This window comes from Sceloporus occidentalis, unplaced genomic scaffold, assembly GCF_023333645.1.
Source record: "Sceloporus occidentalis isolate IW3139 unplaced genomic scaffold, rSceOcc1.0.p SCAF_46, whole genome shotgun sequence".
In the NCBI taxonomy this organism is placed as follows: domain Eukaryota; kingdom Metazoa; phylum Chordata; class Lepidosauria; order Squamata; family Phrynosomatidae; genus Sceloporus; species Sceloporus occidentalis.
The window spans coordinates 5,340,579-5,356,265 of NW_028317026.1; the positions used below are offsets into that span (position 1 = coordinate 5,340,579).

A 15,687-nucleotide genomic window follows, 5' to 3' on the forward strand; every position below is an offset into this window, starting at 1 on the left:
TGTTTTCCTTGGTTTTTTTTTACATAAATATTTATCATTTGATTTTGTGGTGGGATAACATTGCCATCTGCCTCAATTTTTGTCCAAGTGCATTTTCTTTTTTTAAATGCTCTATTTCCGCTTTAAAATACTCTGGTGCCATGTGTTCTCTCTGCTCTGTAATATAGACATAAACCCTACTGTTTAGAGTTCATAGATAGCTAGGATCACAGCACAGCCTGCGGGGTTGGGATGTCAAAATGACGTCCTATGCCCCGACCCCAAATGCATATTATTGTACTGTTATTGCAGTTCATCTTTTTATTGTTGTCTAATATTTAAACTTTCACACAGTAAACAAAGATCAATGTCTGGATATAATCACTTACTGTTTTTTTGATGGAGTCACAGTGAGATATAAAGTAGAATCTCAAGCAGCAGGATTAAAAGTAATCATTGAATAGGAATTTAGGCACAACCTATGATTTAGTGAATAAACCCCTGAGTGTTTCCCTACCATAGTGTTGTGAACCACAGATGTTCAATATAATTTTGAACAGCCGACTAATGTTAAATTCACAAGTTTGACCTCTCCAGTACTGTTCTTTCTTTATGACTAAACTTGGATGTAAACTTGAGTTCATTTATATAATTTGCTTATAAGTACAGACAGTCTGAGAAAGTAAAGCTAGTGATAATCAATCAGTTCTTAAATATAAACGTGACAAGGGTGTGAACATCTAATGGGAACCAAATTCAAGCTAAACTATTAGGGAATCACACTTTCTTGTTATGTGAAATGACTTTTAAATATATACTTGAAAGTTACTATATACAAATCAAAATTTATATATAGATCACAGTACCTTACATTGTACTTAGATATCATTTGGATTGGCAAACATATAACAACCGCTCACTCATGTAAAGCAGTATTTCTAATAGTTAAGCCAAAGGTGCCCCCCAAAAGTGTTTTATTGTCTTCTCCAATGATGAGGAGTAATCAGTAGATCCATCCCACTATTAAATTCAGCTGTTTTGAAAATATGACTAAAGGAATGGACATTGCGGGGCCAGGATGTTTGTAAACGTAGACATTTTTTTATATACCCGTGTGCCTCATCAGTATTCCTTTATGAGATTTATTTATTTTCTTGTTTTTTTTTAGGGGTTATAAACAACATGACAAGGGTTGCCAAGAACAACATTTATTGAAGTACACGAAATAGTCCTAGAGGCATATTATTTAAACTATGGCATTACTAATATGTACAACAAGTGTTTCTTCTTTTTTTTCTGTTGCTTGCCTACTCGAGAAACTGTGCTAACAAAGTAGGAGTTTGTAGTATTGCTACGGTGATAGGGGTAGGACCCTTAGGCTCTCTTGAAGATTCTCTTCGCTTCTGTTCCCTCATATGTGTATGTCTAGAAGAAAACAAAGTAAAATAATAATAATAATATATTTATAAACATATGAAACCAAATAGCAGTGAATCAAATAATCAAAGTTGATACAATAGGTATTTATATCTGTTATAGGAACAACATGCTCTGTTTGTATTTACAGTGGATAAAGCCACCTAAATGATAACTTTAAGACATGGCCCTTTCCAGCATTGCCAAGTATTTTCTTTTCTTACAGTATGACTAATTAGCTAATTAGCATTTTAGCAAGGTGTACTCCATGTAGTGAATTTACATTCGTATTCACAAACAATTACATATGATCCCTAGAGGAAATTAGAACCCCTTGTTAGCTTAACTTTGCAAATCTCTATATGTGGCTAAAATCTGCTTATTCCCTTATCGGGGGATATTCTAGATAAGCTTACCTTCAACTTATTTTAAAAGTACAGATATCCTAGTATGAAAGAGGGCAAATCTGTAGTTGGAAGTATGAGGCATTCAGTAGGTCGGCAGATCTAAGATGAACAATTGGTGGAACTGGTTGGGGAGTAGACTCCAAAAGATTGCCCTGAGGGAGGTTATCAGCCAACTACTTGGCCTTAGCTGGTTACTCAACTTTAAACACCCATGGACAAAATTGTTCTTAATCTGAACCACCGAAATGGACTCACCTGGACAAGCTCATCTCCAACTATTACTCTGTGCGTCTTCAGTTCCTTTCCATTATCTTTCCTGGTGAATGTTCCAACTAATTTATCTCCCTCCAATTGCCAAGATCCCTACAAGATGAAATAAAACATAAATACAGTGCTGGAATCTCGTGCAAAGATAGTTCATTTTTATCTGATCAATATATTAGATGCTAATATTACTAAATACGTCTGCTAAATGTTGGAATAATCATTGTCCAAAAAGTGCTAATTTGATCATCTTGAGAGCTTTCACTCTAATTAAATAAACTTGCTCATGTTTATGGGTCTTACACGAGTATATATTTCTCATATTAGTAAGTATCCTAAAAAAGTTATTCATTCATTATTCATTCAGATGTAGCCTCTATTGTACCCCTTGGCAATCAAAGGGATAGGAATCTATGTCCGTGTATGGGCGGTAAGCTTATACCATTACTCCAATATTATGTTCTACTGGAACTGTACATATCAGTTATATAAAGTGCTACATCCATGCTAGCTCACTATTATTGGATTATTAGAAGCAATCTAAGGGAAACGTATAAACTAGTTAACATATAATGAAAATATAATTATAATAAGAGGCAAAATTGTAATGATGAAACTATCATAATGCTAATAATTGTAATAATTTTAAACTATAATTGCAATTTTTATTAAAATAAATCCACTTTGTAGTGCTATTTAAATGTTACTTTAAGGATTATTAATATTTTTGTTTTATATTCATGGCATGTGTGATTACTAATGTAGATTTCATGCTATATGTTTCTTAATTTTGTTAAAACCCTTCTCTGTACAAAATGTTGAAATGTAAAGTTACTAAAATAAAAATATTTCGTGCAAATACATAAAAGGCTTTTTAGGTTTGTTTCCTTTTGAAGTACAAACTTCCCTGTCAACCCTACTAATCTTTGTTCAGGTTGGCTTTATTTTTCAAAGGTGTGTGCCTTTCAATCACTAAGCCATTATTCGCAAGTATGCTGTGCGATGTCCAGCAAGTGCATTTGCATCTTAAATATATATATATATATATATACATATACATATATATATGTATATATATATATATATATATATATATATATATATATATACATATATATATGTATATATATATATATATATATGTATATATATATATATTATACATATATTATGTATAATGTGTTGTTAAGGCTTGAGTTAAAGTTTGAGGGCTAAGAGGGTGGTATATAAGTGAAACAGCATTCCAGTTAAGATTGATATAGTAAGAGAATTTAAACATGCATGGGTTAGAAATATGACTATCCTTAATCTTACATGAGACCAGGAACTGATTAAAGTTTGAGTCTTTAAAGCAGGAAAACCCTGCAAATGATGGGCTGAATGGCTTGTTGTAGCTTATCCTTGTGTTTTGGTACTTGTGCAAACATTAGGAATTGCTCACACATGCTGCACAAGAGTCTAAACTTACACTGAGCTCTGTTCCATCTGCCAAAGAATATTCAAAGGTGACCCCAAGAGTGAAGTTAATTTCAATGGAACGGAATGTGCTGGATTCCTTCACCGAAAATTTATCTCCATCTTGTTGGATTGTGATCTTCAGGTTGTCATGAGCTGCCAGCTTCCTCTTCATGACATTAACGCCTAAGAAACAAAGCACAATTTAATTCCAGTGACTGTTTTGTCCATCTATTAAGTAGAGTGTCCGTGTTAATTGAGGGATACTGTAGTACATAGACTATGTTGAATACTTTATTGAAGCTTCACTCGTTGCAGGAAAAACTCTTCTGTATATCGCTTTACACTTCATTTACTCATGGATCCTATGTATCAGAGTGGGCAAGTGTTAGTTTTTAGTACATGAGGCTTATGTGTAAAAAATCTATTCTGGTACAAAGTTTGAAAAGTAGTCTTATCATCTAGCAATCAATGGGATTGTAGTGCTGATTGGGCCATTCCATTGGACTATATATATGTGGCTTCATTTAATCTAGTAAAAGCATTTACATACTTTTCAGTATTCTGGGCTATATATATCAAAGTGCGACTGTATCACAAAGCAAAACATCTTTAGCTCCTGTGTTATTCAGTGTGTACATGCAGCTACACAGAATAACTAGGACCTTTTAGATTCACACTTTAGTACAAAATCCCCATAAACTCTTTAAAAATTCAATCTTTACACTTAAAAAACCTAATAAAATAGCTCTTAATAGTAATACACTGTCTCCGAAGGGTATAGTATATTATTTTATATGTAATATATATGTCAATGACTATAGTAGATGCAACTCAGCAGTAATAGAATTATTTCAAAATCATTATAATTATTTATAAAGTTTCACTTTCTGCACTGATGTCCAGTAGAACAGGACAACAAATACATGAACACACAATAAAGCCTACCACAAATATAATAAGGGTTGTGAGAATGTACAGCTCTCTGAAATCACTTGTATATTGTGATTTAAAAGTCACTACTTACCCATAACCTCCATAAACTTTTCATAGTTTTCACTTCTGTCAACTTTCCAAGTTCCGTTGAAAGTCATGATGACAGGTGGAGTTGGGTCTGTTCTAGGTAGAATCTGTTCAACCTGAGATGCAACCCACTTCTCACCAGCTTTATTTATTTCACCCTCTATCAGTGGCTAGATCTCCATGTGATTTGGCTGTTTAAAGTCTACTTAAGGTCACAGTGTCAATTACCGCATTTTATTCTCCTCCCAGAAAATGACTCAACCTTTTGCACTTATAATTTGCTTTATCTGAATAAAGCTGTATTTACAATAACTGACTTTTAATTTTCACACGTGCGGGAATCATACAGCTCCATCGCCTCCATATTGTCAGTACTTTTTACATATTATTAAGTAAAATTAAGTACCACAAATATTACCAAAAATGTCATTTTGTGATAATTTATTGTTGATTTTAGGGTTATCTATGCTGCTAGGGGGGTAGCTCATTAGAAAATTGTGTCCATTCTCGGGTCCAGTTTTTGTGACAGTAGAGTTTATTTACAACTTGGAAGTTTGCAGGTGAGTTTGTAAAAAGTTCCAGGTTCAACTGACTTTCCCTCACTATGAATTATAAAGGGTTAACCCCATAAAGCGTCTGCTACAGGAAGGAAGTTGGCTATGCATATAAAATTAGTTATTTGTGCGTCATATAAACAATTTAACAAGACATTAGGCAAAGTCAGCTTAGCCTTTCTTATCAGTCTTGTCCCTTTATAATACATACTGAATTCAATTAGTGTCCAACTATCTCCTGCTTTAGAGAAATTCTAAGTGTGCCAAACAGAAACACTATCCTATAACTGTAAGGGTGAAAAGCAGAAGCCTGTGAAATGCTATGAAAAAGGCCTGGGTTCACTAAAAGAATGGCACCATTGAGGCAATCACAGCTTGCTTCACTGATGCCTCATAAAAAATGGGCATATCCATGACGAAAGAAGAAGGGGGATAGGGAGGGAGGACATGTTTGCTTTTAAAGGTTAATGAGCATTTAAATCAGTAAATTATTTAAAACTATTTTCCCTTATTAACCAAGCATTATGTACGGTCACCTTAGTCCATCTTAAAGAGAGGATTACCAGGAATGACCCTTCATCATCATAGTGAAGTCAGGGAGATGAAATGCCCAACGCTACTCTATACTTTTTGGTGGGTGTGTAAACAGCCATCAAACGTGATCCAGAGATCAGATGCATTTCATTGCATAGCGCAGAGGAAAGCAAGAGATAAAGTGCTTTCGCTATGTGGGGGATGTGACATCTTCGAGCATTCATCTACGTGCTTTAGCACTTCAGGAGCTGTGAGAAGTCAGAGACCAAGTTGTTTTAGGGTCTTGATACCTGACTTCTTATCCGCTCCCTGTTACCAAGGCAGACTTCATAAAGATCCTTGGGCCTGGTTTGGCAGAAAACATATGGCCTTGATAAGGTAGGGGAAAGCCTTGTAAAAGGGACAGTACTGATGCTGTGAAATGATATCCTTTCTGTTTTGCAGTATGTGGGCAATGCTTGGCCACCTCTGACTACTGTTTCCTGACCCATTTGGCTTCATCTCAGGCTCTAAAATACAGAGAGTAACTGTGTGTACAGGAGACAATGTGAAATTCCCCATTGGAAACTCCATGTCTCACTGTTTCCTATTGTCCCATATAGAAGCAACTCAAATAGAAGTGGGGCAGTTCTATTTATTAGAACTGGACTGTGTCTTGGATATTTGATTATTGGAAAATTTGTGAGGGACCACCAACTGCAAGAAGTTCACACTGGAGCAGTGGACTCCTTGTGTGATGCACAAAATATTGTCCCAATACCACTCTGCTCTTGATTTACTCTTTTGAATTTACTGTATGATCGGGATTTACTGTATGTGAATGCTGTATGCTGTACTGTACTGTATGCTGGGCCACAGTATGTCTGACATTGTCCTCACACAATTCAGGGGTCCTAATTTTGGAAATACTTCATTTACATAGAATTGCCATACTTTCCCAGCAGTTATAGGGCATATATTATAAGGCGTACAATACATTGTCAAAACTTTTGAATTATATATTCTACTTTTGCATGATAGACCATAAAACAATCATCGATGCAGAGACCTGGCAGAGAGAAAGGGTAAAAGTACCTTGAGTCTTTCCTAATAACTTTTTTTAGCAGACTCTGCTTCTTTTTTGAGCCTTTCGTTTGGCACCAGTGGATCGGATTGTGCAAGGAAAACACCTACAGGTAAGAGGCACATTTGGAGTATGTCTCTTTAACAGGAACTCTAGGAATGTGTAGTTCTTTCCAATTATGATTTTTTGTACAGCACTTACGTGTTGAACATGGCAACCTGGGTCAGGTAGATGGTGGTAGACAATGATTAGAAAGATTGACTCCTCCCGTGTTTTATTGTAGTCGATGATGCACTGTGTTTTAGGACCTGTCTTCACTCTCTCCCCTCACACTGACCAGCACCACACGTTCACTGTGTATAGTGGAGAGAAAATATACCTCCTTTTTGTCTGTGTACTCTAAGCACTAGTTGTGTTGTGCAAAAGTTTGTATTACTTTACGCCATACACTGCCTAAAATGCACTTGAAAAGAACAAGTTACTCATTAATGCAGACATTCTGGGGGTGTAAATTTTAGGAAATGTATTAGAAAATAAATTGATATTGGGCCTTAATTTACACAATCTGCCAAATTATGGGGACATTGGATATTATCATTAAAATTAAGGGATCCTAGAAGATCCAAATATCTAGCTCTGGTAATAATACAGGAGAAATGAGGGGTTGATAAACCTAGGCCTGTGCAATAGAAGTGTAGGATTTGTTTCTATAATACCAATATTTGGGTCAAATTTCATAATTTCATAGAGGTCAGTGGGTTGCTAGTTTTGACTTCAACCACCTTGGCCAGCTGCCAGACACTGGGCAGCATAGATGTTAGATAACAGCTAAAAAAAGAATAAAGAAAAAACAAATGAAAACAAATATCACATCAAATGCCAGGAGTGGCAATAAATGGGGGATTTCAGGCTGCCACACCTCATTTTAGGAGGTCAAACCAAGACACCAGCGTCATCTGACACATCAATATGTGGCTCAATATCTGATGCTGTCAAAGTAGCTTTGTCAGAGATAGTATATGCTTCTTCTGTGCTGTAGAAATAAATGTTTTTAATGTTTTTTAATGTTTTAATGTATTTTTTTATATTTTTTCTAGCCACCCACAAAACTACCAAACTATCTTGACACTATAATCTAAATATACTGTATATATATTTCCCGTTCCCTAAACCTTCTACTCTATCCCCAATTCCCTCTAAACCCCCACCAAACTAACCAAACACTTAACTAAACATTTTTTAAATATTATTATTTTTTTATGTAAAGATTTTGGTGTGGGGACAATGAAAGGGTTAAAACTAATGGGGGTAAATAAGAAGGAAAGGGTACGTATTACAGTAAAAGACTCACAAAGATGTAGGAGAGAGGAAGAGCATCTAGTCTAACAGTCATACGATTGCTGTGATTGTTCATCAGCGATCACATGACTCTACTGGCCACTGACAGATTCTCAGGGGACTGCCTCACATCCCAGGCAGTCCCCTGAAGTGAGAACCAGCCAAATGTGCCACGCATCAGAGCTCACTTCTATAAGGGCATCTTGGGTTGCATTGGCAGTGAAGTGGTTAATAAATTCCATTCATCAGCCTTCTTAGGGAGGCTGGTAGAGATACAGGGCCAAGTCCAGGGAGATAAAACTGTCTTAGTTAAAACAACTGTCTGCAACTAACAAGAAGTTTATTGCTGGTTAGATTAAGAAATTTACTCTTATGTAAACATTAAATCAATGAAAGGGTCAAATAGGCCAAAGGATAGGAGTATGAGGTAACAGGTTACCCACCAGTCCCTTCTACAAGCCTTGTCACAGATACTGGTGCATCCAAGCCTTGTCTTTAAGCTTGCGTTCCTATAAAAAAGGCTGTGGAACAAACTGATAGCACTAGTTCCCGTTCCATTTTACTCTTAATTACATTTCAAAGCTAGGCAATTTTACCAAACATATCTCTACAGACTAAGGGTGTTGAACACTAGGCCCCAAGGACACAAACATACAATGCGTTTTTATATATTGTTGCTTGAACACAACTGATTTATTTAATTTAAATCTTTTTGTTTGAACTACAGAACTGCAAAGTAGCACTGCAAAGTAGCACAAAGTTCTCACATTACATTTACTCGAGATGCTTGCACCTCAAAGTAAAGCCTGTATTGGTTGTTTAGTGTTCATTTAAGAAAGGCGGCCGGTTTTTAAGACAGATTGAACGTGGGGAGTGAACGATAGTTCGGAGTTAAGAATGACACCAAGGCAGCGAGCTTGAGGGGATGGAGAGATGATTGCACCGTTGACATTGAGGGAAACTGATGAGGGAATGTTAGCATCGGAGTGAGGAAAGATAAGGAGTTCAGTTTTTCAGAGATTAAGTTTTAGGGAACGTGCAGACATCTAGTTAGAGAAAGAGGCAAGGCAAAAAATTACACGGCCTATGCATATGGTCCCTTTAAAGTTTTATATAGTCCACCTTACAAATGCATAGAGGGATTCTACAGGCCTCCCCCATATGTATGTGCCTGTGCCCCCTGCCCCGCATCTCGTAGGCTTGCAGGGAATGAATTTGGACACAAGTCCATGAGTTTCGGTGGGCACACTTTTCAGCCACTTTCAGCAGCCAAATGAGTGGTGCAAAGATGGGACAACAGAGGGGCTGTTGCACTGCAGCTTCTCCTATAGGTAAGAAATTTCATTTTATTTTTGCAGGTTGAAGAATGCATATAAAAGGTTGCATGGGACACTGGAGTGTCTGTTTAAGTCCTATTCTGTAATGCCTATCAAATATATTTGAATGAGGACCATCTGTTTTACAAAATGACCCTGTGTCTGTGTCTGAGGCTCATAAACATCTAGTTAAGCTAATAATCCCAGTAATAGCTAATACTAGCTAATACTATTGAACAATTATATACTCTATATTTAATTCAGTCAAGAGCCCTTTGGAATACTGCATAGGTCCCAAGTCTCTCGAAAATTCCAGGAGTCTCCCAGAAATATCCCCAAGGCTAGGTTTCCACTTGGGTTTTTGTCCTGCGTTTTTTTTCTTGATGAAAAACGCCAAGAAAACTGCCACTGCATTTTCCTGCGTTTTGGCGTTTTTTTCTGGAGTTTTTTCTGGCGTTTTAGCCTTTCTGTGGAAATTGCTTTTTTTGACCTTAGGCAGTTTTTCCAGCCTTTACAAGTTAGAAGTTTCACCCAGCTAAAAGGGATTAGGATAAATGGCAAGTATCTGCCCCCTGATGTCATTTACTTGGTAGAGTTCTACTTAAACACCCCGGCGGACCCTTTTGTCACTTTTCTGTGGTTTGTAAGGCGTGCTTTATTCCGAATGTCTGCTCCTCTAGGAAGATTGGCCCCAAATGATGGTGCAAATTGTTTGCTGTTGCTTTTGGCACGCAGGATCCAGTTGATGCGTTGCGTATGTTTGTTTGTAATGGCATGTTTGTTCCAAATGGCCTAGCCTTAGGCTAGGTTTCCACTTGTTGTTTTTTTTGCTAAAAACGCCCATAAAAACGCCAATAGCGCCACCTGGCGTTTTTTTAGTGAACAGATGTTAGCTGTTCTTCAATAGGAAATCGCAGAATGCCATATCCACTTTTTTTTTTTCTGTTCGGCGTTTTTTCAGTCCTCTTTGGCGTTTTTCTGCTTCTTTGGGCTCTGTGGCAGTTTTTCAAAATCGCAGCATGTTGACACTCTGGCGTTTTTTGCAAGGAAATCTTGGCGTTTTTCTCCAATAGAAGTCTATGGGAGAGAAAAAACGCCATGAAAAAGCCATGTGGGTTTATTGCCTTGGCGTTTTTTATGGCGTTTTTTCCACAGTTACAATGCAGAGGATGGACCCAGTATCTGTGTGTCCTACGAGAAATAGGCTGGAAACAAACAGTTTCACACAAAACAAAGCTCATATTGAATTCTACACCATTTGGAACAAACATGCCATTACAAACAAACATACGCGACGCATCAACTGGATCCTGCGTGCCAAAAGCAACAGCAAACAATTTGCACCATCATTTGGGGCCGATCTTCCTAGAGGAGCAGACATTCGGAATAAAGCATGCCTTACAAACCACAGAAAAGTGACAAAAGGGTCCGCCGGGGCGTTTAAGTAGAACTCTACCAAGTAAATGACATCAGGGGGCAGATACTTGCCATTTATCCTAATCCCTTTTAGCTGGGTGAAACTTCTAACTTGTAAAGGCTGGAAAAACTGCCTAAGGTCAAAAAAAGCAATTTCCACAGAAAGGCTAAAACGCCAGAAAAAACTCCAGAAAAAAACGCCAAAACGCAGGAAAATGCAGTGGCAGCTTTCCTGGCGTTTTTCATCAAGAAAAAAAACGCAGGACAAAAACCCAAGTGGAAACCTAGCCTAATGCACACGTTTCGCTCCCTCTCAAGTTCTCTTTACCTTCACCAGAACAAGTAGATATGTGACCAAGAATTGTGCACGGTTTGCATTTGTAAAATGGGAGAGAGCGCAATCTCGTTTTGAAGAGGTATCAGATATATATATATTGGTGGTAAAATGTATGTATTTCTAAATTTGATATGTTCCCTTCAAATATTTACTTTGAATCATATTGTCTTTATACTTTGTCTCTTTTATACTGTTTTCGCATAAATTACAGTGCAAACTTTATTCAGAAGACTTTATCTGTACACAGATGATACCAGACGTCTACATTACTCTGCTTATGTGAAATCAATATATCTGCAGTATGACACCACTTTTATTCAAACTAAGATAAAATGATCATGAGTAAAGATAAAGCCTAATAAAATACAAAGCATTATAAAATATATGGAGCAATGATTGTGGATTCTAAACCACCATATTGACGGCTTGCTAAAGAATTGACCATTGATCCTTCAGATAATTATTTATCTGTATCAAACTGATATTGTTTGAAGGCCACAGTTATCCTGAGTTTAGTTTTATAAGGTACTATAAATGTGCTGCGATGTGATTATCCACTTCAAGGACACTGGACTTTGAAATTTGATTAAGACGAGTAGAGTTTGGTCTTAGGAAATATTACAAATAATACGGGTATCCTGAAATGAGAGTTTCATTTATGTTTTAAAATTCACCCAATAAAAGTCCAATTCCAACAGTGCACCAGTGAACTAGAAAATATTTTACAATTATGATGGATGCTTAAGAAGTTTAACTCTTTGAGCTGTTGGCCTTTTTTCACTATCAAACACACATGCTAAAGTCAGGTAGTTTTTTTTAAACTCAGGTTTTTTTAATCGGAACCACAGTAATCAAATAAAGTATTTTAAATTACAATTTAGCGTGGGATATATTCTGCACTTTTATTTTTCAATGCATTAATTCATGATAAAATAAAAAAATAAAATCTAAGTAAGACAGAGGTGGGGTTGCAGCAAGAACATTTAATATTTTGTAATCAGATGATTTGTTACGTGAGAACATCTCTCAGATGAGCTCAGCCCATGGCAAAAATCTAATTGAATCTGATGTGGTCTTTTGGTGTGACTCATCCCAGAGAGGTTATGGTTAAGCATGACAGGGGAAGAAAAAAAAAACCTGGGGATTTTAGTGTTCAAAATCCCAACGCTAAGCTGTGGAAGGAAAAAAACTTTCCACTTGGTGGAAACTAATTGATTAACTATCTCTAATGGTCATTAAGGCAGTTATCAGACAAGGCTTGACTTACAGCAGTTGTCTGTACTACAGTCGACCTTCCACCCAGTGTAACAGCCATATCAAGTGGTATCTTAATGTCTCTGATACACCTCAACCTGTCATCATGTGAGCTGATCTGGAAACCTTGCATTGTTTGGGTCAATATGCTAACCTCTGTGTTCAATAAAGTTTCTTAAAGTGCCAGATGTTATCTTGCATTCACATTGCTAAAAAGTTAAATTAGCCAAGGATTCGAAGGTGTCACTTTTTTCATTTTGAAAACACGTCGTAGATGATCCCATAATCATATTTTTTTCATCCTTGTGGTAGTGTTATAACTAGACTTGGGCACCAGGGGGCTCTTCGTGTTCGTCTTCGTGCTCGTCTTCGGGGGGGAAAAAACCTTCGTATTCCACGAATATTCGCCCGTTCCTGTCTTCTCTTCGGGCGAATATTCGGGGACATTCTTCGTGCTCGTTTAATCTTCGTTTCCTTCCCGGTTGCCTAGCAGGGGTTAATACGGGGTTAACAACACATCGGAACAGCAGCAGCTGCCGTGAAGGAACGTGTGTGCAACTCTATTGGTCGTTTCGGCAGGGGGCTGGTCTGGCATCAACGAGTGAATTGCAGAACGCACTTCATTCGTTGATGGCAGGCCAGTCCCCTGCCGAAACGACCAATAGAGTTGCACACACGTACTGAGGTGTACTGTACACAAAATGACCTAGAGACAAATGCTCCAAGGAACTTGGCCTCCGTTTATCATACACAATCACACATCCATAGATTTTAATAAAAGAATAGGGATTATTTTACATTTTTAAATTGATTTTGGACCACTTGTAATACATGCCTAACATTTGCTACCTATTCACAATGGCATACTTTGCAACAACCCAACTTTTACTGGACAGGACTGGAAAAAAGCAGGTGTGTTGGCAGGTATGCGGATGGAAAAATATTGGACAAGAACTAAAAAATAGCTTAGGGTTAATGTACGGTTATGTTTAAGATTAGTAGCAGTGCACTGGTTTGGTTAAAGATGTATTATCTCTAAATAATAATTTAATTTTAATGGGTTTTAAAAAAAAAATTAGGGGTTTATTTAAATGTATTTTAAAGTTAGATTTATTATTTACTACTTTATTATATTTATTTAATGTTTATACTAGTGCTACCTACCGAGCTATAACTACCAACGTGTATTTGCATACCTAGATAGCTAAATTAGATGGGACAGGACTGGAAAAAAGCAGGACTGTCCCTGAAAAAGTTGGGTCTGTTGGCAGATATGTAGATGGAAAAATGTTATAGTATGAAGTGTGAGTTATAGCGTTAATGCTAGTGAGTTTGTACGTGTATGTGTTATGTGTGTTGTCACTGTGTGTTATATGTGTTGTGTGTTATGTGTTATGTCACTGTGTTATTTGTGTTATTGTGTGTGTTATGTTTGGTTGGTTGGTTGTGTATCAGAAGGAAAATAATGAAATGGAAATGGAAAAGGAAATGGAAAAGGCGAATGAGTGGGCAATTGGCGACCCACTCACCTGTTTCACCCCAGAGCAAAGCATCCAAACACTGTCAGTCCTAGACGTTTGGCAGCGGACTTCCAGAGCTCAGACACAAGGCCCTAGCGTAAGCTGGCCACTCCGGCGGAGTTAGCAGGCGTTGCCACACCGCAGACAGAGGCAGCCAGGGGGGAGAAACTATCCTTACCATTAGGGACATTTTGGGCATGACTCTAGCCAGGAAGCGAACTGGCACAGAAGAGATGCTGGCACCACAACCACCACCACCAGCAGCAGCATTGAAAAATGGGAAAGGCGAATGAGTGGGCAATTGGCGACCCACTCACCTGTTTCACCACAGGGCAAAGCACCCAAACACTGTCAGTCTTAGACGTTTGGCAGCAGACTTCCAGAGCTCAGACACAAGGCCCTAGCGTAAGCTGGCTACACTGGCGGAGGTAGCAGGCGTTGCCACACCGCAGCAAGTGCAACCAGGGGGGAGAAACTGCCCTTACCATTAGGGACATTTGAGGCATGACACTAGCCAGGAAGCGAACTGGCAGAGAAGAGACGCTGGCACCACCAGCAGCAGCAGCAGCAGAATTGGGAAAGGCGAATGAGTGGGCAATTGACGACCCGCTCACCTGTTCCACCCCAGAGCAAAGCATCCAAACACTGTCAGTCCTTGGCGTTTGGGAGCAGACTTCCAGAGCTCAGACACAAGGCCCTAGCGTAAGCTGGCTACACCGGCGGAGGTAGCAGGCATTGCCACACCGCAGCAAGTGCAACCAGGGGGGAGAAACTACCCTCTCCATTAGGGACATTTAAGGCATGACACTAGCCAGGAAGCGAACTGGCAGAGAAGAGACGCTGGCACCACCACCACCAGCAGCAGCAGCAGCATTGGAAAAAGGCGAATGAGTGGGCAATTGGTGACCCGCTCACCTGTTTCACCCCAGAGCAAAGCATCCAAAGACTGTCAGTCCTTGGCGTTTGGGAGCAGACTTCCAGAACTCAGACACTAGGCCCTAGCGTAAATTGGCTACACCGGCGGAGGTAGCAGGCATTGCCACACCGCAGCAAGTGCAACCAGGGGGAGAAACTACCCTCTCCATTAGCGACATTTGAGGCATGATTTCAGCCAGGAAGCGAACTGGCAAAAGATACTGGCACCACCACCAGCAGCAGCGTTGGAAACGGAAAAAGGTGAATGAGTGGGCAATTGACGACCTGCTCACCTGTTTCACCCCAGGGCAAAGCATGAAAGTCTGTCAGTCCATGGCGTTTGGGAGCGGACTTCCAGAACTCAGACACTAGGCCCTAGCGTAAATTGGCTACACCGGCGGAGGTAGCAGACATTGCCACACCACAAACACGTGCAACCAGGGGGAGAAACTACCTTAAACATTACAGAGAAAAAAATTAAACTTTCCAAGCTAAGAGCTGGGTAACCCAACTTGGGCAGATTGAATTTAAGAAAGGCAATCTGCTCCATCAGATGAGGTGCCATGCGTGAGAGCTGGACTCAGTATGTTTCCAGTCATAGAAAACACACGCTCACTTTGAACAGTGGTTGGCGGACATGATAGTAGCTGCTGCGCAACCCATGAGAGTGCAGGCCACACACTCTTCTTTTCATCCCAGTAGCTAAGAGGATCAACATTAGGCACAGAAGAAACTTCACAGAGGTAAAGTTTGACCATTTCAGCAGCACTTCTCTCCTTTCTGCTGCTAGCTCTGTCAGATGGTCCAACTATACTCCCAAGTGCCTCTTCCCAAAACGCAGCTGCTCCACTCAGCTGTGTTGTGCTGCTTGTGGCACTGCTGCTGATGCTGCTGCT

The 15,687-nt window shown here is 38.9% G+C and overlaps 1 protein-coding gene across 1 annotated transcript; it reads right to left on the minus strand.

Moving 5' to 3' along the window:
- Positions 1 to 1,353: 1,353 nt before the first annotated feature.
- LOC149289366 (fatty acid-binding protein, intestinal-like) lies at positions 1,354 to 4,615 on the minus strand. Its single transcript, XM_089490785.1, has 4 exons — positions 4,549 to 4,615; positions 3,535 to 3,707; positions 2,058 to 2,165; positions 1,354 to 1,404 (listed from the first exon to the last, which is right to left on the minus strand). Exons 1-4 carry the CDS (start codon positions 4,613 to 4,615, stop codon positions 1,354 to 1,356), a joined length of 399 nt encoding a protein of 132 aa, XP_089346911.1.
- Between the last annotated feature and the right edge of the window lie 11,072 nt (positions 4,616 to 15,687).